The 27,679-nt window shown below is 45.7% G+C and overlaps 1 protein-coding gene across 4 annotated transcripts; it reads right to left on the reverse strand.

The window, feature by feature from the left end:
- Nucleotides 1–265: 265 nt before the first annotated feature.
- Nucleotides 266–25,716, reverse strand: DCTD (dCMP deaminase). Of its 4 annotated transcripts, XM_069493015.1 has the most exons (7): nucleotides 25,676–25,716; nucleotides 25,262–25,310; nucleotides 23,975–24,089; nucleotides 23,435–23,570; nucleotides 4,634–4,750; nucleotides 3,187–3,283; nucleotides 266–1,571 (listed from the first exon to the last, which is right to left on the reverse strand). In XM_069493015.1, the coding sequence occupies exons 3-7, from the start codon at nucleotides 24,080–24,082 to the stop codon at nucleotides 1,493–1,495; spliced, it is 537 nt and encodes a 178-aa protein (XP_069349116.1). In that variant the 5' UTR covers nucleotides 24,083–24,089; nucleotides 25,262–25,310; nucleotides 25,676–25,716; the 3' UTR covers nucleotides 266–1,492. The 4 variants fall into 4 exon arrangements, with proteins under 4 accessions (XP_069349116.1, XP_069349113.1, XP_069349114.1 ...); XM_069493012.1 differs by lacking the exon at nucleotides 25,262–25,310; XM_069493013.1 differs by lacking the exon at nucleotides 25,262–25,310 and having other exon boundaries at nucleotides 25,657–25,702.
- Between the last annotated feature and the right edge of the window lie 1,963 nt (nucleotides 25,717–27,679).

The raw sequence follows: 27,679 nt of genomic DNA on the forward strand, positions 1-27,679 counted from the left end.
ACCAGATGGCCCCCCTGACACCACACACAGGGCACACAGAGAGTGGTAAGAGCCTTTCTTAACATCTTAAATCTGGCCCATAACGAAGCACCACCCCTCAGCCCTGGGCAAGCACACAGCTTTAGCATCTCAAATTGTTCTTTGAGCATTAAAACACACGTAATGTACTTCACAGACAATACATAAAGGACACAAGAGTTAAGCATATAACTATAACAACATAAAAATGAACATGCTTCAGTGGGGGTAGATTTTAATAAGATTTTAATATTAGGAAGGAGCCAAATTACAAAATGCCCTAGAATGTGGAGTACAGAACCTCGGAGACAAAATAAAAACTCATGAAAATATAAGAGCACTTAAAAAAGGTAATAAACTTTCTCAACAAAGGTACTGAGCGTGTTTAATAACAATTAGCCGAGATTAAGGACAAAGGGCCGGGCCACACGTCCCGACTGCGGTGACCAGGAAAGCGGTATCTGTGTGGCTAACAGCATGGCACCAGGAGCGCAAACGAGCTCCAGCCACCAACGGCTCCGCGATAAACCGCCTCCAGGTGGGCGGGATTTCTCACAATTCACTTACAGGACAGGAATTAATTTATTCTTGGTTGCAGAGCTGCCTTGGAAATGAACCATGTTGGCATTCAGAGGAAAGGCAACGAGGTCCACGTGACAGACCCCTGCCACCCACACAACCCCAGCTGCCACCACAGTAGAGCGTGGTCTTGGGGCACCAAGGGAGACAGGCTGTCTGCTCTGGGAACAACTCATTATTCAGATAGACGCAGGATCTCCATGTGACCAACAAACCAAAAATAAGCCAAAACAGCAGGGGTCCCCACCCCCAAAGGACTAATGTGCCACCACCCTGTGTACAGCAGGACAGCAGGGACAGAGGAAATGGCCCTGGTTCCATTATGCTCATCATCTGTCATTATAGATGTACCACACTATCTCGGTTTTCAGGGTGGGTAGGTGGGGGCTTCTCTCGACTCTCTGCAGCAAATACATTAATACTGTCACTGAGTCCTGTTTTTCCAAGGGCACTACATGTCATGCTTCATTTGGGCCAGATGTTCAAATCAGTGTGTCTGCTCGTCCCCGCTAAGAACACAACAACAATTCTTTATTTGTCCTTCCAGCACATGCAGCAGCGAAGCGCGGCTGCTGGAATGCGGCGCATGACAGACAGCTGGGGCCCCTCTGCAGCGCCACCAGCATCCCGCGAGCCGGGACACGAGGGGCAGGCACCCTTACTCTAAGCCACCGACAGGTTCCCTAATTTTAAACTCTAAATCAATAGTTCAAACAGATGGGGATTCCATGTGACAGGAGAGACAGTAAGGAAGATTTGAGGCTTTATATTCTTTAGATGTCTACTTTTGCTGCACTGGCTATTAAAAAGTTATGTGTAACTTCAAGATGAAAGGCATTAGCAGCTTCTTAGAAGAGGATAATCCCAATCTTCTGGAGATTTAATGAGATGTAACTCACTGAAGCTTCTGACTTGCTCTGCTGTTAATTGAATCAAAGTCAATGACAATCTTGCTGCACTTCGGTGTGAACTTCCTAAACATAAAAAAAAATATATAGAAAGGTATTATCTGGTGAGTAGTTAAAGCAATTTGTTTACTTTGGCTTAATTTATATTTTCTATGTGGAGAAGTAAATGTCCTGGGATTTGCTTGATATTTTATCTCTGTGGGAGCCAATTACAGCACACCACACCGGGAGAGACACGGAGCAGAAGAGACAAGACAAAAAGAGATGCACCGGGTGGCGCGGTTTGTATGTTCTTCAGCTATCTGAGTTTCACGAATTATCGGGGAGTCAAAGGATTTCTAACAAGTTAGCTGCACAACATGATATCCGATTACTAGTTTTCCCATCAGATTTATCTCATTTTCTAGGAAATTTCTGCAGCCAACTTGGAGTTACTCTAATGTAGAAAACAGGAAATTTTCTTTTGCCTCTTATACATAGCAGAAAACAACTAGCCTTAATGAGGAGTAATTGTGGAAATTATGTTCTAAGAATGCAAACGTAAAAATAAACCAACTATATTTTTTTTACTCATTAACTTTTTTTCTTTTGTTTTTTTTTTTTACAGACAGGGTCTCGCTGTCACTCAGGCTAGAGTGCAATGGCATCATAGCTCACTGGAGCCTCAAACTTCTGGACTCAAGCCATCCTCCTGCCTCAGCCTCTCAAGCAGCTGAGGCTACTGGTGCATACTATCATACCTGGCTAACTGGCTAATTTAAAAAATTTTTTTTGTAGAGACAGGGTCTTGCTATGTTGCCAAGGCTGGTTTCAAACTCCTGGACTCAAGCGATCCTCCTGCCTCAGCCTCCTAAAGTGCTGGGATTATACTCACTGAGACACTGAGCGTGGCCCTCATTAACTTCTTACTCATTACCTCTACAACAATTATAAACAAAATATTTGGAGACTAAATATATATATATTTTAAGAATCAGTAAACAAAAGAGTATGTAAATAACCTGGATTTAAAGTCTCATACGGTACTACAGAGGCATTCAGGAGATGGGTCTGCATAACCTGTCTCCCTAATGATTAGCACAGGGGCCAGCCGTGCCACCTGCCATGACAGCCCCACTGTTGCTCACCACTAATGCCATAAAACTTTATAAACCTGCACTGTCCCAGAGAAATTTTCTGCCATGAATCAAAGGTGGTTGAACTTACTTGCAAGTAAAACATACCTCACAAACTTTGCTTAGCAAACATAATCATAAAAGTCCAAAAGACTTCAAATCTCAAAATGTTGCTGTAAAAAGAATTCATGGTGTTTCAACCTGGCAGGTTACTTTCAGCCTAAATTTTCTAGGTCAGAGTTGTTACATTTGCAAAATTTACAGAGGTTTGGTGATACTATTATAAAACATGTGAATTTTTAAATTTCTCGCTACTTGAATAATTAGTCTAAGCCCTGGAAAGTCACTAAGTATAATCATTAAACAAATTGTCTTCAGATACTCTTGTCATTGCTGTTAAAAATCTCCCCTCTAAAATAATTTTTAGACTCTTATGCTCCTACCTTTCCAAAGACACTTCCAAGCGTGGAAGTCAGGCGCCGGAGGAGAAACTAAACATCAGACAAGGTCAAATAAGTCTCTTCATCAGCGCATTACACCACCCTCCCCAAGTTCTCCCTACTCACCTGAACGTCACCCCAGCCATATTAAACAGCAGCCTCGCCGCTTTTGTCTCATCACTATCATGGTATTTATCCGACATGAAAATAACTTCTTTAATACCTTAAAAGGTAACAGGGAAGTCTCCTTAGTACATGCACATACAGATACTGCAAAGACATGCAGAAGCAGATGGAGCCCTCGTATCGTCTATGATTAACGACCTTTTCCGAGCACGCCTGCAGACAATGTCCAGTCACTGAAATATACATATCTGCCACTTCCTAATACAGCAGAGCATGGATCATAGCTAACCTCCCCTCCAGTCTTTATGGATCTTTAACAATGCAAAGGGAAAACAAGTAGTCAAACTTTGATCCAATTAACAAATTTTCTTTACTACAGGTAATCAAATATTCTTTATTCATGAGGCAACTACTCTTAACTCAAGAAGCTAGCGGGGGGAGTGGAGGGTGCTGGCAAACCAAGAGGCAAGTACCACGTGCGTCCAAAAGCAGCTATGGAGGGCAGGTCTGTCTTCCTTGCCTGATCTCACCAGGCAGAGCTAACTGGGGAGCCAGGAGTCTGAAGGACCCACACTGAAGGCTGCTCCACCAGCCTCGGAGGGGACAGGGAGGCTGGCCGTGCGGAGCACACACTGTTCTTCCCATGCACCTGCCTCTGCTTCACACCTGAGGCCGAGGCCGGTGAGGAAACCTTCCGAAGGATTTTGCGGCAACGACGGGGAGGGAGCTCACACTCTTCCCTGACTGCGGCTTTTGGGTCAGTACCAGCAGACCTCTTCTGCTCTGAGATCCAGGGGCTCGTGATAAACAGCCCCGTTAAACCACACATCTGGCTAAACATGCTAAGTCTTTAAATCTCAAGCCGAGAGTTTTATGGAGATAAAGTGTAGCTGAATCTTAGATGTGACAGTTTGAAAAAGGTGAAATATTCAGAATACAATGGTATAGATTTATGGCAACTGTAATATAAGAAAAACTTAAAGCAGTACACCATTTGAGTCTTATGACATTTATATGCAAAGATATGTTTAGATACTCAAATATCTACCACGTATTAGATACAAATTAAAATTTCATATACAGACTCCCAGCTGACCTTGTTTCTGACAGAAGTTCATTTCTCTCCCTCCCCCCTAATCTATGCGCAATATGTCAGAGAATAGTAAATTGACGGTAATTATATGCAATGCCTGTGTTGTTTTTTGGCAGCTTGCAGTTTAAGAAGTTGCAAACTAAATTAAAAACATGCTAAGAATCACAGAGGATGCAATTAGTCTGAAAATACCTGGCACCATTCAAAAACAAAACACGGGAAATACCTTGCAAAGTTGATAGTGCAATTAATTTAGATCTAAACAATAGCAATTTAAGATCAAACACATCTGCAAAGAGCTACTGAAGAGCAGGCAGCACCGCAAATGTGACACATGCAAAGGCCGGTTCCTACCTGCCTGGATGATGAGCTTAGCACACTCATTACACGGGAACAAGGCGACATACATACTACAGCCTTTCACGTCGGCCGAATTTTTGTTCATGATGGCATTCAGCTCGGCGTGGCACACTGTGGGTTTGAAAGAGAAAGAAGGGAAAACTCAGGCTGCAGCTCATGAAGAATTTACTACGTGTTAAAGCATTTCATTCCCCCTCTCTGAAATAACATATAACAGACTTAATAAAAAAAATTGATTAGAAACAGCAAGTACTGAGACTACCAAAGGAGACCCACGTGGCCTGCCCGGGCTGGCGATTAGCCGCCAAGCCGCTGGTGCGGCAGCCCCGTCCGTAAGCACCTGGAGCAGCCAGAGGGGCCGAGGTCAAGCGCTTTCACCCACCCGGCACCAGCTATAGCTCAGCGCTCCACAAGACCCTGGGGTGTTGAATTGCCCACATAAAATGGCTCATTTGTGTGTTGATATGCACACACAGGGACATTCACTGTGGCTGTTAAGAGGGCAGGGAGCAATTTTAAGAGCAGGAGAATCAAGAAGTGAAGCAGCTGAGCATTTCCATCCGGAAGGATCCGCTTCATGTCATCGTTCTGAGCCCACATACACACAAGAAACAACGCCAGGTGATGGCCAGCAGTTTGTCTTGTGTAAGAAAAACATTCATCCACTTAATGGCAAGGAAGAGTCAAATTTTTGATACATTGGCCCATTCTACCACCGATCTCCAAACGATGATCTGGGGTCATCCCCCGACTTGCCTGAGTTCAAAGTCAAAGGGAGCACCTTCCTCTCTCTCCTGAACCTGTCAATGCTGACCCATTTCCCAGGCTCCGCCGCCCTCTATTCCACAGGCAGTATTCCTCCTCCAGCGGGAAGCAGTAGTGCTCACAGGTTTGGGTTTGAATCCCTCACTCTGCTCTGTGGGGTTTCTGTATGGCCATCTTATATCGCTCCTGAATTGTCTGGGTGTGTTATCGAAATCTGTATTATAAACTCCTACGGCAATGACTCACACACTTGTCTGTACATTGGAATACTTTGTTAGAGCTTCCAAAATATTAATACTGATTATCTGCGCCCCATGCCTGGAAACTGGGATGGTCTGGGCTATGGCCCAGGACTGGGAATTTTCAAGAGATTCCCCAGATGACTCTAACATGCACACAAGTTCAAGAAGCACCGCCTCTGGGCTCTTCTGGTATCCCCACATGCTACGCACATGCTATGCGCACAAGTGCTAAAATAAATGTTTGTTGAACAAATGAATATCTGACCGCAGTCCACATCAAACAAAACGCCTAGAATAGAAATATGGGGATCTTCAAGGGTCTCCCCTACCCTCTCCAACCCACCAACCTGCTGTAGTTAACACCTTCTTCTGGGAGTTTTGAGGCTTTAAATGAACAGTGGCCTAAACTCGTGGCTCTCATACATTTCAGACTGGACTCACTGGCTTAGTCAATGCACATTTATTGAGCACCTACCCTCGGTCAGACAGATGAAGACCTCGGCCTGCCTTCCGCAGCCAGCCTCCCATTTTTGGGTGGAAATGCAACTCTCTATAAGTACACGTCCCCTGCACGAGGTCTGCAATTTCACAGGCAGAAAGCTGACTAAAAGCTCTCTCAGGAAATGTTAGTAACTACTCAGTTTTAGTCTATGAATACCATGTCTTAGGAGGTCTTAGTCCCGTGTAAAAATGAGCAGTCTCTTCTGGCATTGCAGGAAAATCTAAAGAGACAAATGAGCTGCGCTTAATCAGATCACAGACCATCAGAGAATAATCCTCACTGGCCACAGAGGGACCTTAGCTGCACCTCTGGGACTAACAGGTCTAATACGCTGTGAAGGCACAGGCGGGAGAGAAGAGAAGGGGACAAGGGCGCCTGGCCACACCGTGTGGGCACTGGCCCTGGTGAGGCTCCCTGGCCCCTTCTTCCCTGGTGACCAAGATGTTCGGAAGCTGGGATTAAAGCTGTTCAGGGTTAAAAACAATTAGATGTAATTGTTTCTTTTATTTCCCCCTGGAGGGCAGAGCCCAGCCTTCTAGGTTCTTTGTAACTCCTCCAGAGTCTAATGCCATGCCATGAACATAATGGGGGTGTTAAATATTTATTGAATGAATAAAGGAGGAAATGCAGATTCCAATTACTGATGGTGACGTTGGAAAATACTAAAAGTCCTCCTAAATTCAAATATCAAAAATATGCTTTCCCATCTAATAAATATTTTTTGATGGTGTTGGTATTAGTATTCAGAACTGCAGAGTCTCTGAATCTGTTATGAAACACTATCCTGGCGTCCTCTTTTGAATCTCTAAGAATTGTCACATTGACTGCAACCATCTTCCTCTAATTCATCCGAGGCAGTTTGGGGCAAAATTTAACATTATAGGTCTGGATTCATTAGTGAAAATTACCATATGAAATAGATTCTCTTGGGCAGCATCTGACATTCCTGTGTATAAAGGGTGATTTATAGAAATAACACACAGGATTATAAACAGACTTCTTTTCTCCTTACTAAGAAATCTCAAGATGAAAAATATAAAGCTTCTTGTAAAAAAAAAAAGATGAAGTCTGCTGGGCAATAGGAACAGAGTGTCAGGTATACACGAGACTTTTAAAAGGAACAGTCCACGATCCACAATGCCACAAATTCAAAACTAGACAATGACGAACACAAAACTCAAGTGTTCAGTCTAGAGCATTAGGGGCAAGCCCACCCTAGTTTTTCTCGCTGGTTCCTGCACCCTTTCAGCTGCATACACAACCAACACCTAGTTCCTTCCCTGCAGTCCCCTTAGCCCACCAAACCCTCTCTGAATAACACGGCTTGCCTGGGCCACACCTAAGGGGCCAAGGGGAGAAGTTCCAACCGAGAGGAGCTCTCGCCACCTTGGCCTGGGCCCACCCACTTGTTCTCACCGTGGATCTCCCTGGGCGCTGTCTGTCCATGGCTTCACCTTTCTGGCCTGACACTTGCCTCGCAGGTCCAAGATCTCCAAGCCCCCGCAGCTCTGGCCCTCCGTCCCGCCAGCGCTGCCCTGCACGTCCCTCGGGTTTGTTCCATGTGAGGAGACACTCCTCAGTCAGGCCTCGCCCCTGGACTGTCCTCAAGGAGGAAACTGGGCAGACGACCTCGACGACTGCCCTATTGGTCAGAGTGGAGTTTGGGGACTCGTTTTACTCGGACTGGCCCTCTACGCTGATCACCAACTGCCAAATCTGCTCCAGGCCACGAAGACCACGCAGGACCCGGCTAGCCAGACCTCCACAAGGCGGGGCATCTTCCACTGTCCTCTCCACCTGTGCAGGCAGGCATGGAGGAAAAGCTTTGCCACGGGGGCAGCTCCAGGGTTCAAGACCCAGTCTGGCGCTGAGAAGCTCACGACAAGGTCCATGATGCTATTTCAGTGCACGGGAGAACACCGGCTCTGAGAAAGTGCATTTCCAACTAAAAAAAATAAAGCAATTTAAAAAATACCAAGTGCTTCTGATTTTTTGCTTTTTCCCAAGTCTTCCAGTTTAATTCCTCAGCACTCCAGAGCGGCTGACCTTCTCCAAAGCAAGCTCTGACTAACAGAACACGACCCTGCCCTGCAGGCGCCCACCACAGGCCCCATCTGTGAGGCCCCGGCTTCTCTCTGCTCCATCTTTCTTCTCCTTTAAGCACGTACTTAGTCCCCACTCTGAAAAGGTCATCTTTTCAGCCTTGTAGGTCTCTTTTCTTCTTCCTTTCAAGATGAAATCATCCTGTCTACAACTGCTATTCTAATTTTTAAAATAATTGTCTTGACATTACAATGCATATATATAACTTCTAGCTTTCTCTAAAACAACGGTCTTCAAACTGCAAGTCGTGCAACCAGTTCAGTGAGTTATACCAGCTTTTTTTCTTTTTCTTTTTTAATGAAATAGATAAGAAGGAAGAGTAGAGACCACAATGCATCCCACATGCAAGGTTAGGTACCGTTCCTAACTGCTTCAGGTGTGCGTGCTTCAGGTGTAACCTACGCTGGGTCACCACGTAAAGTTTGAGAATCACTACTCTATGGAAACCTACTAACCTCTGTAATACGCTGATAAATGTTTATAACTAATTTTTTAAAGCCCTCATTTGCAGCATCTGCCAATTTCTGTGGTGTAGATATTCCCACATGGCCAATCTCAAGCTCCAACGTGACACAAAGCTGGGAAGCGGTGTGCACAGTTGGCTGGTAAGAGCGCCTCCCACATGCCACTGGATGGCCTTATCGTTACCAAAAACCAAAATCTCTGTTTGGTTGCAACTTTCAGATTCCCCTGCTGTCTTGGCCTTGATCGGTGGACTACTCTCCCCTCTAAGCCCCCCAGGACCACCCCACCCTTGGTGTTGGCCATCTACTTTTCTGTGGGTTCTTTTCTTTCTCCTGCCTTTCTGGGCCCTTCCCCAAGTTCAATCCTAGTCTTCGCTTTTTCTCCTACGGTCATCAACTTTAAGAATTCACCTATTCGCAGATCTCAGATACCAGATCTATCTGTAAAACCCTGACATCTCTACACATCTAGCCCAATTTCCCATCTTCTCCCAGGTCTTCTCTCCAGTGGTCTGGGGCTTCTCTGCACTTTTTCTCATGACAGGTTGAGAAACCCTTATCCAAAATGCTTGGGACCAAGTGTTCTGGATTTCAGATTTTTTTGGATTTTGGAATATTTGCATTATACTTAACAGTTGAGCATCCCCAATCCAAAAATCCAAAATCCAAAATGCTCCAAGGAGTATTTCCACTGAATGTCATGTTAGCACTCAAAAAAGTTTTGGATTTTGGAACATTTTGGAATTCAAATTTCAGGATTTGGGATTTTCAACCTGTACAGTACACATTCCACAGATTATCCGACAGCAATAAACTACAGAATAAACGTCCCATTCCTTAGTGTTAACATTTTTATTGTATTGCCTAAGAACTGCAGCAAGAGCCACAAATATGCCTGAATGCAAAAATCAACCAAGGAGTTAGCTGTTAGTTTTGAGCACGGTTTTTATATTCACAGTAGGAATAAGGACTAAGTATTCCAAAGACATATAGTATCTAGGAAATAGTCATAAGTTAAATTGTCAAAAAAGATACAATTTTCAACTACCTAAATTACACATCTATGGCTAAGCAATAAGCAAAAGAAATCTCAAATACCACAAGTATATTTGATAAGCACAGAGAGTGACACAAAACTCTCCAATTATTCCCAACATAGTTTAAAAGGAAAAGTATCGAATGCCGAAAATATCAGATTAAAGCTTATTAAGTTCTTGATTGCCAGAGGAGAACCTCTGTTTCAGGTAATTATAAGACAATTCATACGCTTTGGCATTTTTTTTCCTTTTCTATTACTAACTGTCAGAATTCAGAACTGCATTAACCTTGGACCACTGAGAAGAGATTGTATAATTAGAAAACTGTATTTTTCAAATTCTCTCTTACTAGGGCTTGATTAATCCTCACTGTCTCATGTAGGCGGTTCTCTAGAAGTTTGACAAATTAACAGGATATATTCTATCCTTGGTCAGATTTAAGAGATTCAACATTTTACAGATTTGACTCTCATCTCTTTTGATATAAGACTAATTGAGTATCTATTTTAGACAGCAGTATTATTAAGGTTACTCAAATATGTTTTTTAAAAAAATCCCTGAATAATGCTAAACAAATTCTAACTGCTACACAAATAATTTAGCAGTAATAGTGTTACTCTACCCTCAACTGATCTTCAACTGCTATTAAGACATGACAAGAAATATGGGGCCTGATAAAATTCACAGTCAGGAAAACAAAGTTCCTATTCCAGTCAAATAAACTTTCCAGATTATTTAAAAATCTTCATGTTTTGTGGTAGGGATTTTCCTTGAAGAAAACAACTTCCTCAGACCTGAGGGGTGTTCTGCCGAGGCTGTCTGCAGAGGCAGGCAGGCTGGCATGGCAGCTCTTGTTAGGGTCGGGGTCAGAGGGCCACGCACGGACCACCTGCCGCCGCTGAGCGCAGACCTGCACCGCCTTCTGCGCCCCCAGGGCTGAGGCATCCAGAGCACAGACAGTTCCGTTCATTGACAAGGCAGGGGTCAGGACTCGAGCTCCTGGCCTTCTGGGATGAAAAGGTGGGAAGCATCACCTTCTACTCTTTCTATGGGGTTCCCCCCTGCAATTAACAATTGACATGAAATGGGGTACCCAAGTTCAAGGTTAACCTGTGCATCTTAAAAAACAACTCAATGTTAATTTACAAGATATTCCATTTCTACTCTGATAACAAAGCTTTTTGTCATTACTTCCTGAAATGGGGTCCAAGTGTTCTTCTGGAGCCCTACAGGTGCAGAGTCGCTAAACCTGGGCACACCTCTCAGGGCACGGGCACTGGCTGCCAGCGGAGGCCTGACGGAAACTTCCACTGCGGGGTGGGGCACGACTCACTCACCTAACAGATCCATTTACGGAACTGTCTCACGGCTTCTGGAACTAAAATGGAATTTCAACTACTTGTTTCTTAATTATTGAAAGATGTCCTGACAGGGCCTCATATGTCACTGCCAGCCTCCAGAGCACCTCTCCTTCAAGTCAATAATTTAATAGAAGAGCCTCTAAATTCAAGCCCCTCAGCCCACCCCTCCCCCAAGAGGTTATAAAGTGGCCCCGATTACCCCCAGATCTAAAGCAAACATTGCTGGAATGTGGTCCCAAACAATGCCATCATCTACCTCATCTCTCCCACATGTGGTTTCCAGATCCATCAAGTAGCAACCTGGCTAATGACCAGGGTTTTCATGTGAAATACAGGTGGAGGTGGGAAGGGAGAGCCAACTCAGAAATCAACAGATACGTCAGCTCTCCAAGGTGACCACCGAACGGGCCCAGTCGGCCGGGCTGCTCTGCTCAGCCCTGCACCCGCCCTCTCCCCAAAGCCCCAGTCCAGCCGGAGGAGCATCCCTTCGTACTGGGCTGCAGCAGGGAGAGAAAACAGTTAAAACTTCCAGAGTTTTCCATGTACGTTTGGTAAGTCCTAGTTGCAAACACTGCCTGCAGGCGCTCAAAGAGCTGGATGCCAGGCCACAGTTAGCAGGGGGTCCCATCCCTGCAGAGCTCATGCCAGCCGGGCCGGAGGTACCCAAGCACGGAAACAACCAGACCGAGCGCAGCCGCGAGCACTAGAAAACAACTACTGAAGAAGTGCTGAGAAAATTCAGACAACGAGGGGTTACATGCACTGCTCAAAGGTAGAAGGGGAATTGAATCTTCAGGTAATGTTATTTCCGTAGAAAAATGTATTTGGATTACAAATGCCTTTTCAGAACAAAGGGGTTTAAACCCTGGGATTTGTCTACACAAAGACACCCTCCCCTTCCCATCTCACAGGGTCACGTGAGGGGCAACTGAGGGACATGGTTGGAAAAGCTCTGTGAACCAGAAAGACCTATGCAAATGCAGCCTTTGTACCGGTAGTCAGAATGGACAGCCTCAACCCCAGCTGGTCCTCGAGATGATGCCGGGAACAGGGTCTTCCTGCACAGAGCTGACAGGTGACAGCACTGCTGCCTCACCTGAGGGCGTCCCCACCAATCAACAACGCGTGACCCCAGCCCTGCCCCCACACGCAGCTAGAGGCCTTTCTATTCAGAAGATAAACTGAGGCCTCCGCCACTGAGGGACCTACGGTTCCACTCAAGAGGCAACACAGTGAAGTTCATGTGTGCGGAGACAGCCAGCCCCATGCCTGGAAAATGTCTGGAATCTTCCCTGTGCCCAGAGAAAAGGTCTCTGCTGGAAGAAAACAATGGCAACAAGGAATTCTGGCCAGGTCTGGGAAGAAGGGATGAGGAAGCCATGCTCCACGTGGACACCGGCACCAGGATGCCCCATCCCCAGGCCACCAGCGTGAACTCCTGTCTCCACCCCTGGAACCATGCAGCCCCAGTTCTTGGGGCCACCGCCAGCTCTGCCTGTCCCCTACGCTTCCCTCCTTACCGTGTCCACTCAGCCACCTCCTCACATGGTGCCCTCCCTCCACTAGTTTGATGACTTTAGCCTCAGCCTCCTGACATGTGACATGGAGAGGAAACTGCCTCACCCAGAACCACTGCAAGACTGCCACCTGCATGGCACAGAAGGTCCACCTGATAAATGCTGGTGCTTCCTGCTCTCTGTCCGGCTTCAGCCAGAGACCAGGCAGTCCCGGGCTGCCCAGCTGAGCCTGCCTACAGAACACCCATTGCCTTCTCTCTCCCACTCTGTCTCCCGTCCGCTGCCCCCTTGCTCACTGCCTCCTGCTAAAGCTGCTGGCAGCAGCGCAGGGCACCCAGGGGAGCCACTTAGCCCCAATGGTAGTGCTCAGGGCTAAAGAGATTTCTGACTGTGGGGTTTCCATTATTGATAATAAAGCCCCCAGAACTCTAATTACACTGCTTGCCTATGTGCTAAGGGCACATAATCAGGTCAGGAGGAGGAGGGTAGGGAAATAGCTGCACTTGGTCCATGGGTAAGCCATGCCCAACTCCCTTCCCACTGTTCATGTGAAATGCGTGTGCGAAGCCTAAAATGTATTAAGAAAGCACCAAATAGACACAGAACACTAATCATCAGTTGACAGTATTATAATGCAAATGTACGTTATAAAGCTTAAAAGCTTCCTCCTTGTGTTAATAGTTTTTAAAGGGCGAACCAGGGCTGAGCACTGGAGGAGGAGTCAGGACATGAGTGCTCTAATTAATCCCAGCTCCGCACTGCCCGCCGGCGCGCTGATGCTGTTTCAGCATGCGGAAAGTGGGGATTAACCACCCGAACCCTGGGTTCTCAGGTAGGATGCGGAGCCTGCCACTGCCCTACATTCCTAGGGCGCTGCTCCCTGGCAGCCCCTCTCCCACCCACAGCAATCCTCCTCTTGCCTCCCAGCGCCCAAGCTGCTCCCTGCTCTCTCAGCTCAGCCACCGCTTCATGGAAATGCGGTCATTTGCCACACCCACGGCCACCGCCACCGGCCTCTGCGCGTGCTGTCAGCGCTGCTTAGTCCTTCCTGTTACCAACCAGTGTGCTTGGGAAGCCGTCCACGCACATCCTCCAATACCCTGCCTCTCTCCCTTCCTTGACTCCTCTCTCTCTCTCTCTCTCTCTCTCTCTCTTTCTCTCGGACTATTCCCATCAGCAAATGTCTACTGCAAAGAAGAAAAAAACCAAAACCTAGGTTCTCCCATCTTACAAACAACCTAAACCTTTCTCTCGGCCCCATCTCCATTCTAGCCACCACCCCACCCTTCTGCTCTCCTCACAGCCACACATCTCAAAACCGCATCTAAATAATGCTGTCCCCATTTCCTCACTTTCTGTTCTTCCTTCACCTGGCTCCACCCTGGCTTCCAACCCCACCGCTCCCCTGAAACCGCTCCTGGCAACCTCAGCAACAACCTCCACGCTGCTGAGCCCCACAGACATGTTTTAATCTTAGACCTCCCCGCGGCCTCTGGCACGGATCACACCTCTTCTTCAAACACGGCTCCAGGTGCTCCCTGAGGACACCTTCTTCACAGGCTCTTCCTCCTGCGCCCAGCCTCTAAACGCTGAAGCATCAAAGATCAGGCCAGAGCCTTCTCCTCCTGCCTCTGCACACACGCCCTCGACCCTCCACCCACACCCACGGCAGTCCAGCATCCAAACGTCAAACATGCCTGTACTCACGTTGCCAGCCTGGATTTCTCCCCACTCATATGCCCACCTCACGCCTTTACTGGGAACTCTCACAGGCAGCTCAAACTCCAAGAGTCCAAATCTTCCTTGATCTTCCCCAAACCTCCAAACCTTGCTTCTCCTTTAATCTCCTCCACCTCTGTATGCCCATCTAGCTGCTGTGGTCAGAACTGTTCGGGGGAGTCAGTCTCCCTCTCCCACCCTAAGCCACCCCAGCCTCCTGATGCCGCCCCCAAAAGATACCTTATATCCAGCCACGCCTCCCCAACTCCAGCATCCCCACCCTAGGAGGCCCCCACAACCACCTACCTCAAGGCCTCATGGTTGCTGTCCCTGTTTCCACTCTTGCCTGGAACAATCCAGTTCACACACACAACCTGTTCTAGTCTTCTTGGACTATTCTTAACAAAATACTGTAAACCGGTAGCTTCTAAACAATAGAAATTTATTTCTTACAGTTCTAGAGGCTGGGAAGTCCAAGATCAAGGGGCTGGCAGATTCAGTGTGTGGTGAGGGCTTATTACCTGGTAGAAGGGGCAAACCAGCTCCCTGGGGCCCCTTTCATGAGGGCACTAGTCCCATTCATGAGGCCTAATAACCTCCAGGCCCCACCTCCTAATGCCATCAGCTTGGGGTTAGGATTTCAACATGAAGTTTGGGAGGACACAAACATTCTGTCCATAGCACAACAAAAGCAATCTTTTAGATCCAAACTCCTGAACCTACAAGGCCCTCAACCACACCCTGCCACTCTACCCTTTACCCACTAGGCTTGACCTGACCTCTTTCCTCGACAGTCGCTGCCAGCACTTTCCCATCGGAGGACCTTCACCCAAGCAATCTCTCTGCTTGGAAGGCTCTCCTCACCCCAGCACCACTCATGCATCCTAACCTGATGCTACCCATCTACTCCTTAAAAGGCACTTACTGTCTCAGAAAGGAACATTTAATAATATCTGCTTATTTCACTAAGCCTTCCTCCTCCACAATTAGTCTGCAAACTCCTTGAAAACAGAGACCAGACCATGTACATTTTGTTTACTAGGAAAGAGTGCCTGGCATATAATAGATGCCCTAGAAGTAGCTACTGAATGAATGAATGACTGTGTGTGAAAGTGCTCTGAAAAAATCCTACACTTTATAAAGTTATAGTTTTGTTTTTTTGTTTTGTTTTGTTTTTTTGAGATAGGGTCTTGCTCAGTCGCCCCAGCTAAAATGTAGTGGCATCATCATTGCTCACTGCAACCTCCAACTCCTGGGCTCAAGCCTACTGAGTAGCTGGAACTACAGGTACGTGCCCCCACACCCAGCTAATTTTTCTATTTTTAGTAGAGACGGGGTCTCGCTCTTGCTCAGGCTAGTCTTGAACTCCTGAGCTCAAGCGATCCTCCCACCTCGGCCTCCCAAAGTGCTAGGATTACAGGCATGAGCCACCATGCCCAGCCAATAGTTATAATTTTTAAAAAGAAAGCAAGACTACTCAGGAGAACACCCCCATTCCCAGTAGACAACTCAAACTGGTAAAAGAATAGATGACTCACTGGTATTTATTTCAATTCCTAAAAAAGTGATAACTCGATCACAGAAGGAAAAAACGATGAAGAGGAATTCTGCTTCCCTTCATTCACCTAAACTCAAAATTAATGGCATTTTGAACAAAGTCTTCTAATTGCAGAATTAAAAAATTCATGCTCAGTTATCATATTCAATATTTTAAATTTGCTATGGCATCTATCATTTGAAAGAAGCACAGAGATAAAAGTTACACCTCCACCAATTGGCTGGCACCAACCCTTCAGAAGCACCAGCAGAGAAGAGCGTGCATTCGCTCACATTCCAACTCCCTTGCTTTCGCCAACGTCCCGTGTTTATCACAGGATCTCCCAATACCAGGCAAGTGTCTATGTTTCAATACACACTGTCACAGTGACTGGTTCACAAAAGGGTTTCTAAAGTCCCTTCTTTCTATTTGTCTTAAAATAACCTCGTCTCCAAAGAGTTTTGTGTGTCTGATGCATTCATATATTCTCTTTCACTTGGACACAGGATCTTTTTCTTTATTGCTGTTATCCAAACTTTTTTCATCCACTGTCTTTTAATCTTCATGTTCGTGGGATAACCTACAGTTTTCAACCACCCTCTGCCATTTATTCACACTGTCTCTATCTGGTTTATAATCAGCCTAGAACTGTGGCAGATTTTAATCACTGAAAGGGAGGGAAGGAATGAAGCCTGTTTCTGTCTATTAATTTGCCGATATTATACACGTTCTCCTGTCACTGACTCCAACGGCTTTTTACGGCTCTGTAGCTTTGACTGAGATGCTTTCAGAACTCCATAAACAGAGAAATAGACACTAATCTAACCTAATCAAAGCTATATTATGTATATTTTTACTCAATATTCGAGAACTGAAGGAGTCCGCGGTGATCATTGATTTCATAAAGATACTGAGAAATAAATGCCAAGTGACATATCTACCAGTCCCACAATCACTGGGTATAAACACACCAGACCTGGAGCCCAGATGCTGCCCGTAATGTGGTCACTGTCCTTTTAAGCATTGTGGGGGTTTGCTCAGCTAATAATGCATGTCACAGACATGCATATCCTTATTCAAACAATAAAGTCCTCAGAAAGCAAAAGTAAAAAGCAATATAAACATTTGCAAAAATCTCTAGGAACCAGGTTTTACTGAAAATTTCTGGGAACAAACAATATACACATATTCTATTTTAATGTATCAGTACTAACAACGTTTATGAAAGGGAAATTCTTGACGGAAAAAAAACTCAAAATAAAACCATAGTGATTCAGACCAATTTCAGAGAAGATCAGTAAAAATGAGCACAACTGACATAGAGCAGATCACCAGAATAAAGACAATGAGTCATTTTCAGGTGCTCACTGTAACCACACTGAGCTTACCAAACTTAAAGAATTAAAGTTACACTCATCATTGGGAATGTCCATTTGCATTCAGATCATTAATGTCCTCAAATACCTAACACAACTGTTTTCTACAGTAGGTTGAATTCCACCCTGAAATTTTATGGACGCTATTCATTTTTGAACAAACCCTTTATTTTGAGAGATTACAGTACAAAGATAACCTTCAGCCTACTTCTGATCACCAACTTCGGAACCACCACCTTAAATTCAGGTTTTATTTCAAACTTCTCTGAGGTGAACTAACTTGAAAATCACTTTTTATACAAAGCAGACATATGTGTGTTTTTCATGGATTAGTCTGATCCCCACAGATGAGCATTTTAGCTTTTCCTGTATCTGCTCTTCAGAAAGAGGGGTTATTTTGTTACTATACATCCCTTGTAGGTATTCATATTGAAACAGTAATTTCTAGTGCTTTAAAAATAATTAGCCCTGCATCTATAAAAATACACACATAAAAATCAAATAAATTAACAAGAAAATCATGATTTATTCTTTTCTGAAGACTGTTCATACACAATTATGCCTTAAAGTGAAATATTCTTATATCAAGCTGGTTAATTTTAGGGGGCAGGAAAAGACTTACACATACACTGTTGCGTTCCTCTGTTTATCTAAAACACCACACAATCAAACCTGAGTTTGCCCTCAATTCATAAAAATAATCTACTTAATTTCTTTTCTGTACAATTGCTCAAAGGTTTTCCATTGACTATATGATTTGTTTTGTCCAAAAGTCCCTAATTAAACCTGCTGTCAGGCCACGATGACTAGATGGCCAGGCAGGGGAAGAATGGCAGGTAGCTATAAGTGAAATTAAATTCTGCAGGAAAAGAAACAGCAAGTCATCAAATCCATGGGGCTGCCTAACAAAACCAGAAAGCATTCAATTTCAACTGGCTGAAAGAACAAATTTGATCTTAATTACTAAGAAGCTCTTACAAGTTGTGAGGAAGTCAAAGCTTAAGAAGGATCAGCCTCCTAACTTCTTGATAAATTAGTTTCTCAAGACTAACCTTTTGGATGCCAAAGAAATATATCACATGCATGGCAGTCAGGAAAATGTCAGTGTTCAAGGGGGTAAGGTAAATGGCTCAGTAATCACAAAAATGACATCTATGCGTGCTTAACAATATGCTAAGTCTGAAAAATAAAGATGAAATTTAAATACAGAATTTAAAGAAGCACTGCCCCATGCTGGCAATAGGGTTTAAAGTTGCCGTGCTAAACTCTCTTGCCTTAATAATTCCAGGGTTTTCAGCATTTTCCTTCTCAGCATTATATCCTTTTTAGGGTATTCCTGTAGAAATAGGCACTGACTCTGGTAAGAGCCCCATGTCTCCATTTCTGCCCAAGGCACTGGGAGTGCACTGGGCACTCCTGGCGGGGGGGGGGGGGGGGGGGGTCAAGACTCTGTGGTCCCTTCCATGATGCAGCAGGAGAAGCGTGGTTCCTCGATCCACCTGGATGGGAGGAGCAGGCTGAGCACAGAGGCGCTCACACAGAAGGCCCCGTCACGAGGCCAGCAGGCCATGCCGGGCAGCTTGGTGAGCGAAGCCAGCATTACTACAACTTCCCTCAAGTGTAACCATGGGAAGAAGTTAATTCTCCAACCCTCTAGTCTGTAAACTATATCATCAAAATTGGTTACAAAAACCCAAGGAAAGAGTGATATCTGAATTACCAAGAGTATTTTACCTCCATTTTATAAAATTGGTATTTTGATTAAATGTGCTTCACTGTAATGAATTTCCCAAAGAGAAAGGAACTAAAAATGTCAACTGAATACTTCATCACGGGTGTAGCAACCCACCCCCTCATAAAAATAAAAATCTTCCAGAGTTTTTTAATATAGTAAATTAGGTAAATCTGCTGCTTCCTGGTTTTTTAATTGTCATTCATCCGAAAATGTTCTCAGTATAATAACATCGCCTTTTTCCTGCCACTTAATGTTACTGACATCATCCTATCTTTTGGATTTTTCAGGAAAAGGATGAAATAAAAAGCAGTTTCTTTAGCAGAGGGAATTTTCATTTTCCATATTAATACTACATTATAATCAAATAGTTTCATGAAGTTTTGATCCCAAAGCTGGAAGAACAAAAACACCCTTTAAAAATCTCTCTCTAGAGACACGGCCCAGAAAAGGCTCTGTCTTCCTATTACATTACAAGCAGTCTGTTCCCTCCTCCCCACAAAGTGTCAATCAAGACTAATGACTTCCAACTTCCAGAATTAATAAAGTAGAATTAAGTTGTACGTTATTGGTAAATTCAAATTTACACAGTTCTCAAGCTCCCTGTCCTAGTCATTTGGGGCTGCTATAACTAAGTCCCACAGACTGGGTGGCTTATAAACAACAGAAATTTCTCTCTCACAGTTCTGGAGGTTGGGAAATCAGGGTGCCAGCACGGCCAGGTTGTGGGGAGCGCCCTCTTCAGGGTTGCAGACTGCCATCTTCTCCTTGCATCCTCTCACAGTGGGAAGAGTGAGGGAGCTCCCTGGGGTCCCTTTTATAAGGGCACTAATCCCATCCATGAGGGCTCCACCCTCAGGGCTTAATTACCTCCCACAGGCCCTACCTCCAAATGCCATCACACTGGGAATAGGGTTCCAACATATGAATTCGGGGAAGACAAAAACATTCATTCCCCTGCAGTCCCCTTGGAAGAAGTGTTAGTCATGTGCACATGGCTTTCAGTCTAATGTTCAGCACAGCCACTACTCCCCAAGCTCCCTGCTTTCTGAGTCACTCCACCTGAGCCTCAGTCTAATCAACTGCAAAATGAGATGATCAACGCTTCAGAACAGCTGAACTCCTGTGCCCCACAGGAGAGATACAGAGTCAGGTAGCACAAAGAGCACTGACCTTGGAATTAGGAGGTGTCACCCTGCATGTGTGGCATTACAGAAGTTACTTGAAGGGGCAGGCTTAGATCCTACGGGCACAGGACCCTGAGGCTACTGAGGTATTCCAAGGTGTGAAAGCATGTCTGAAGTTGGATAAATACCACGTCTAGCACATATATAAACTTTTCCCAAACACCCACAAATGCTCTTTGATTAATAAAGTTCATGGGAGGCCGAGGTGGGCGGATCCTTTGAGCTCAGGAGTTCGAGACCAGCCTGAGCAAGAGCGAGACCCCATCTCTACTAAAAATAGAAAGAAATTATATAGACAGCTAAAAATATATATAGAAAAAATTAGCCGGGCATGGTGGTGCATGCCTGTAGTCCCAGCTACTCGGGAGGCTGAGACAGGAGGATCACTTGAGCTCAGGAGTTTGAGGTTGCTGTGAGCTAGGCTGACGCCACGGCACTCACTCTAGCCTGGGCAACAGAGTGAGACTCTGTCTCAAAAAAAAAAAAAATATAAAAAAAAAAATAAATAAAAAAATAAAAAATAAATAAATAAAGTTCAGATTAATGTAAAGTATTACTGATACGAAGTTGGTTTTGTCATCATGGAGTTTCTTACTCAAAAGATACTAAGAGTTTAGCATTATGTAGGGGTCCTAGAAGGTTTTTTTGACTTTTAAAAAAGAGTCCCATATACTCAAAAGAGTTAAAAATCATTAGCCTAGAACTCTAGATCATCTCTAAAGCTCCTTCACAGGGATTAACGCATAACCTACGAATCTATCCTCCCTGGTACAGCGGCTCAGTCACCATTAACGTAGATGGGAAAAGAAAGAGTTAAGCTACCCAACTCCAGACAGTATCACTTTATTTTTTAAAATTAATTTTTGAAATCTTAATACAGAAGAAAAAAAAAAAGGACTCTGCATTTTAGTCAATTATCACCAAACATTTCTATTACATTCCAGGCAATCCAAACATTTACTTCGCAGTGGCCTGTAAAGCCTTGAAGAGACCAGAGTGAGTGTACAGTTTACACGCAGTCATCGTTATTTAGACTTAAAGCCCATCGTTACTATATTATGGTGGTAGTAATGCTAAATGCCTTTTAAAAACCATTTAGTACCTCCTACAACTTTTATGGTACATCAAATTACAAGCTTACTCTTGTGAAAGAAAACTGTCTACATTCTAACATGGCTACATATAAAATGAATAATTGATAAGGGCAGGGAGCTTTGCAAACATGGAAGTATCATAAAAAAATGATGCAGATGGACACCCAGTGCCCAGAAACTCAGCAACTATTCAATAAAAACCAATCAGCGAGGTTGGACAAATGCTCATGTAGGGTTTTTTTTCTTAATTCCTTCTGGAAAGGGGCTCTGAAAGGTATTTTCCCCAACTTGAACAAAAGGCAGTGTCTCATAACAAACCAACCAGCTACCTGAGAAGTTGCGGAGCCCTGGGAAGTTCTGGTGGGGGGCGGTGGGGGGTGTTGCATGTGTACTGCAAAGCTCTGGCTTCCAGGTCACTGCTACAAATCTGCCTGGGGCTCCCGGTGACTGAAGAAGGCCCAGGTCCGGCCGGGAGAGCCACTCAGTGACCACTGAGGACCCCTCTACACTGATCCAACTACTGGTATCTTTTGCAACCAGCCTGAGAACGACAGACTAACATCTAGCAATTCCTCCATATCGGAGTGCAGCACAAGGACCCATATTTCACTGTCGTGACTTGGTGAAATACTGACTGTGGCAGTCATACATTTCAATGCAGATCTTCAACATATGGACTCGCACTTTCACCAGTTTTATGGGACATTGAACTGCACTATCAAAATTTACCTTTGCGTGGACCTAAAAACAACCAATCATTTTCTTTCTTTCTCACCATCGAAAACTTACAGAATCAAAATCGAGATGACAGAAAGTTCCTCAGATACGTCAGCACATATTTCACATGGCTCACCGACACCAGCTGTAAAGCCGGGGCTGAGAGACAGGCTCACACGCCCCCGGCTCTGACCCTCCCCCACCCCTGCAAGGGAGAAGTTAGACTGACACCTGACTATAAGTCCGCCTCATCACCCAGCTATTCTTCACAGCCTGGGGACCCTGAGCACCCTCCGGCCCCAGTCCCTCCTCTCCCCCAGGTTCCCTTGTCCTTATTCTTTCAAACGTGGAGGAACTGCCCCTCAGCCTTTTAAAAAGAAATTTATGGGGCCTATTTAACATGATTAAGGTCCAGGAACATTAGTGAAAATATATAAATGAGATTAAATGTAGACTTGGAATTCTTCATGAGAAAAACCCAGAGGAAAACCTGCTAGGAAAGAGTCAACCAAGAAGAAAGGTCTTACATCATGGCTTGAACTTGGCTTCCTAAAGGCACAATCTTTCCCATTTGAATGGCCTTAATGTACTTTACTTCCAGCAGAGCCAGTCTATTCATTTTTAGACATAAAATACAGGGCCTAACATTAAGAAAAATCAGCAACCAAGTAAGTGCAGCCCAATTTTCCTCTTTAATGGCATTAGTTGCATATTCTCCACAGAAAAAAAGGAAGAGTGAAGCTGTGGCTTGTCCCTCCCGGACAGGCTCCGAAGGGATTTTCTCCCTGGGCCCCAGACAGGCAACACATTCTAAGAAGCACCCTTCCCTAATTTCAAGAGGAAAATTCAGAGATGGCGAAGCCAAAGGTTTTTGATGCCACACTTCTGGCCTGGCCACAGCCTGCTGTGGGACCGCAGAGTCCCTGGAACTGGAGGAAGCGCCTGCCTCATCCCTCTCTTGACGTCTAGCTCCACTAGCAGTTTGATCCCGCCTCCCAGAGACGAGCTGGAGTGAGATACCCTCACTGGGCCCGGGGCTGAATGAAGCCTGCTTCTCACCAGAGCAAAGCCCCGGCCAGCACTTGCTTAGTTGACTCCAAGTAGTAAAGAAATAAGCTGCAAAGCCACCACGCACATCCCTTGGCCATCTTCAATGCTCTGGTGTCATGCTGGCTGGCAGGCTGCCAATGAAACCTGCCAGGCCCACCGCAGGCAACAGAGCCCTAGATCTCAGCGCCAGGCTGTGACCATTGTCATGCTTCCACCCGTCGCTCTCTTTGGAACTTAAGGGGACAGGAAATTGCGGTAGTTCAACAGGACATTTTTTCTTTCTGGCTGTTGATGACTGAAAAAGAGAGAGGATGCCTTCTGACCAACTTCCTTAATTAAGCCCTCTCCAGGCTACGTCACAAAGCAGAACAGAACAGGAAAACATGCCCTACCGTACGGGTATTTGGTATCCAGCTTACTCTCCGCTGTCCTCCTCCACGGCAACAGGTCATCGCTGCAGCCATTTGGCATTCCATTGTACCCGATCCCGACAATCTTGTTTTCTGCATTCACGATGCAGGCTCCGACCTAGAGGGAAATATTCCCAAAGGCCTGGTGACTGCAAGTGGATGGTCTGCCACTGGGGAGGCAGTAAATGAAACCAGAGGGACTACAGGGCTCAAAACACACACACAACTGCTGCAGGTGCCGAGAGCTCTCTGACTCCTTGCCTGTTTTCCATGGCAGCTCCCACAAGCCAAAGAAAGCGCAACTCCAGCCCCAGAGGGGCATAAGAGGTAGTTAACAAAACATGAGACAATTTACCCTGTCACAGGATGTAAGCATGCAGGGAGGGATGCAGCACAAAATGCGGCAGATTTACTCTGCATTTTGAAGTTGACAGGTTGGGTCTCCCCTTTCCGTAATTTGCTCATTCGTGTGCATCTCATTATATGTGAGTATTCAAACATTCTCCTGTGAAATTCACTTACCTGGGAATTTGGATCTTTGCTTCTCTGTGCTGATAAGAAGGCCACTGCCATAAAATACTCAGGCCACTCCAAATAGTCATCCCGTTTTTTGCAGGAAGCTTCACTCATGTTGGGTCTGGAAGAAAAAAATCCGACAGAACAGCAGTTGAGAAAAGCATTTGGTAAATCTGCTTTCCAGTTCGACCCAACCACACTGAAACTTTGGATCTCTACACACAGGCAACTTTGGCTACATTTATAAACAGAAACCACAAAACATGGACCCTAGACAGTCTCTGGTCTTAAGAAAAATATTAAGAAATTTATGAAACTTTAAGAAGTTTCAATTTGGCACCCATAACTTCACATTCCCAAATATTTCATCTATTTACTGCTTTTGCATACGATGTTTTTCAAGTAACCCTACATGCCTGGCCTACAAATTGGTCTGTCCTTCCCCTCTCTCTCCCCTATAAAACAGAGTCAGCAAAGGAGGGACAAAAGAGGAAAAGAGACATTTATTGATCCTCTAATAGATTCCAGACACTTAAGGTTTATACATATCATCTCACTTGAGCCTCACTCCTAGCTAAGGCAGACAATAACATCCCATCTTACAGACCCAGAGAACTTAGGGACCTTGTCCTAAATCACACAGGATTACTTATTATCCATGCCAGTTGGATTCTAAAGCAAGCAAGCATCTGAAGCCATCCCAACTCTGACATTAACCAGATAATTTGTTCCTTCCCTTTCCCCTTCATTTCCCCAGATGGGACAGAAGGTATCAACTCCTGTGTACTGAATTAAATGGGGAGAGACTAGAAAAAGTGTCAAGTCCTGCTACTATTAAGGCAAGGTTTTCAAAGGGCAATGGGAGAGCCCATGAGGGGGCCCTAGAACTTCAGGTAAGGAGATCTTTTCAAAAGGAATGAAACCAGGGCAAGGAAGGAGGCCAACACAAGAACTGGGTAGACATCACTCAGAAATCCTGAGAAAGGCTAGACAACAGGTCTAAAGGAAGGTGAGAATTTTCCAAAACTTCTGCTTCAAGAAGACTAGCATGCAGTGAACGAGTAGGTACTGAGAACCATGGTCACCCACTGATTATGTCGCCCAAATTCTGGGAAACCTGTAACCCTCTTAATGGGAAGAGACAGAAGCTGGATAGACTGGTTTCCTGCAGGCTTAACGGTCAGCATAATCCCTGCAGGGTGCTAGATAAGCAACTACTAAATAGCAGAGCGAGGGAGGGAGGGGCATGGGGCAGGAGGGGAAAGGAACACATTCGTCCACTGGGCGCTTTACCTAAGCGTGGTCTGACGCCCACTGGAGCCCGGTGAGGACTGAAACCCAGCTGCAGAGACAGACAGGGAACTGAGGCTCAGATACAACCATTCCAGGAAGATACACCTAGTCACTGACCCAGACGGAGTCCGCGCTCCTTGCAATCCCCTCAACTCTGATCGAGGGCCTACACGCCGCACCCCACCCACACGCGGACGCAGCAGTGGCCTGCGATCTCCGGACTCCCGGCATCGCCTCCCTCAGCCACCCCGAGGGGGCCCGGCTCACAGCGGCCGCGGCGCGCGCGGTGAAATCCACCCCGGCGTGGCCGCGAGAGGCCCGCACCCCGCCCCAACCCTGCGTGGCCGACTTCGCCCCGGGTCCCGGTCCCGACCCGAGAGCCGGGCGCCCCGCACCCCGCGTTCCGGGTTGTACCCGTGCACCTCCGGGCCGCGGGCCTGCAGGCCGATGCCCGTCCCGCCGCCGCGCCGGGGGAAGGAAGTCGGGGAGGAGGCGGGGCCGGAAGGGGGCAGCGGCCGGGCGGGCGCGAGGGCGAGGCGGGCGCGGTCAGCGTCCCGGCCCGGCCGAGCTCGGCGCGCAGCCCGCGCTCCCCCGGGCCACGGTTAGGGCCGGAGCACCCGCCCCGCGCCGCGCAAGCGACTGGCCGCTCCCGAACCCTGACTGCGTGGCCGTCTGTGGTGGTAGCGGTGTTTGCTTTCCCATCTGGATCTGCAGTCAGCTACTTAGAGCCATTGCTATAAATTGGTGCTATGTGTGACTACGAGACGACCCACAGAATCTAGTTTCGTGAAACTGAAAGGGGCAGGAAGTGAGACGTGGCTCTGATCTCTGGAATGAGCCCGCCGTGTGGCAGCGTCCTCGCGGGGCTGGCGGCCGCTGGCGGCTTCAAGTTCACACTGGAGGGGCTGGTTTGGGGCAGCGGCCGGGGCTCCGGCGGGGGCGCTGTGCCTCGGGGTTCAGATGCCTCGAAGCTGCGTTTGCATCTGCGCTTCGCCTGACCGGCTGAAAGTTTGGACTCAAAACGTGTGGAAGGGCCCGAGGTGCTGGCTAAAGCCTACCAACCCTCCTAAACCCTTGTCTCCGCACACGCACCCCTTTTGATATTCCCTGCTAATGTCTGTCCACTGAGATTGTGCACATAATCGGTTAGAAGATCAGAAAAACAGGATACAGAGCCGTAGGAAAGACCATCGGTGATATTTCTGAGGTCCTATGTCCCAAGGAACTAAATCTGATTTTCTTGGACTTCATTACCCTATTCCAACGTCTAACATTGGTTCCAACACAGAGAATGACAAAAGAACCCCTTTCTGTTTCCACATGGGGCTGGAGGGTACTGTCAGCGCTCCATAAATAATAGCTACCATCCTAATCATGAGTTCTGATCTACACATCCCAGATTTGAACTGCTAATCCAAACAAAAGCTTGTTAACTATATTAATTTAGCCTAACGGAGGAAGAATGATGAGAATAAACAGTTGGTTCTATCTAATTTCTCACTACAGCAGACACATCATTCTTCATCTCTTGGTCCAGCTTGTAGATTCAATAATTAAATTATGTACTGCTCTTGGTGGATGCCGGGAAAGCAAAAGAGAAAAATACTTCATGGTTAACTACAGATTTTTTTTTTTTTTTTTTTTTTTTTTTTTTTTTTTTTTTGCCCTGCTAAGACTCAGGCTTGAAAGAGCCACATAGATTAAGACGATGATTTTTAATGTCAAGTCAGATTTACTTGGCTGTCTTGTTGCCACTAAAAATGTATTATATCCTGAGCCCCGGATTTCCTTCCCCCTCCCAAATCCACTGCTTGGTCTTTGTCACACTCATCTATAGTCTTTGGGTCTTCGTACATCCATTTCTCTTCCTACCAACCTATGACCAATACATCACCAATTGCTGCTGGTTCTTCAACCACAGTGTCATTAAGCTTTTTTGCTTTCTCTGCTCAGTAAAGACTGTCATACATAATTTAGTTACTTCTCATCATTCTCCATTTTGGTCAACTCACACACTCCCCCCTGCAATAAATTCAAGCTCCTGCTTGCTGCAAACACATTACCCTGAATGTTCCTGCATTTCACCGAAAGTCCCTTGTCTTAAAGATGACTTCATTCATAATACAGGAAACCCTCCTGATTCATAGTTTCACAACTTGAGGTTTCAAATATTCTGCACCAACAGTGAGAGCAGGCAGCCAATGGGGAAAAAAATTACATTCCTCAGTATATCCTGCTCATTAACACTTTGTAACTCCAAGTGTGACTGTAGGTGTTAAATCCCTTGTTAATACCTTGTATTTTGGTTTATAATTGAGGATCTTTCTCCACCTACCACAGATACAGAGGTTCGTTATGTTTTCAGCCATACCTCGGTTGTGTTTCCTTGAGCAAGGAGAGGGCACTGCCATGGTTCAA

Source organism: Eulemur rufifrons, chromosome 18, assembly GCF_041146395.1.
Source record: "Eulemur rufifrons isolate Redbay chromosome 18, OSU_ERuf_1, whole genome shotgun sequence".
Lineage (NCBI taxonomy): Eukaryota > Metazoa > Chordata > Mammalia > Primates > Lemuridae > Eulemur > Eulemur rufifrons.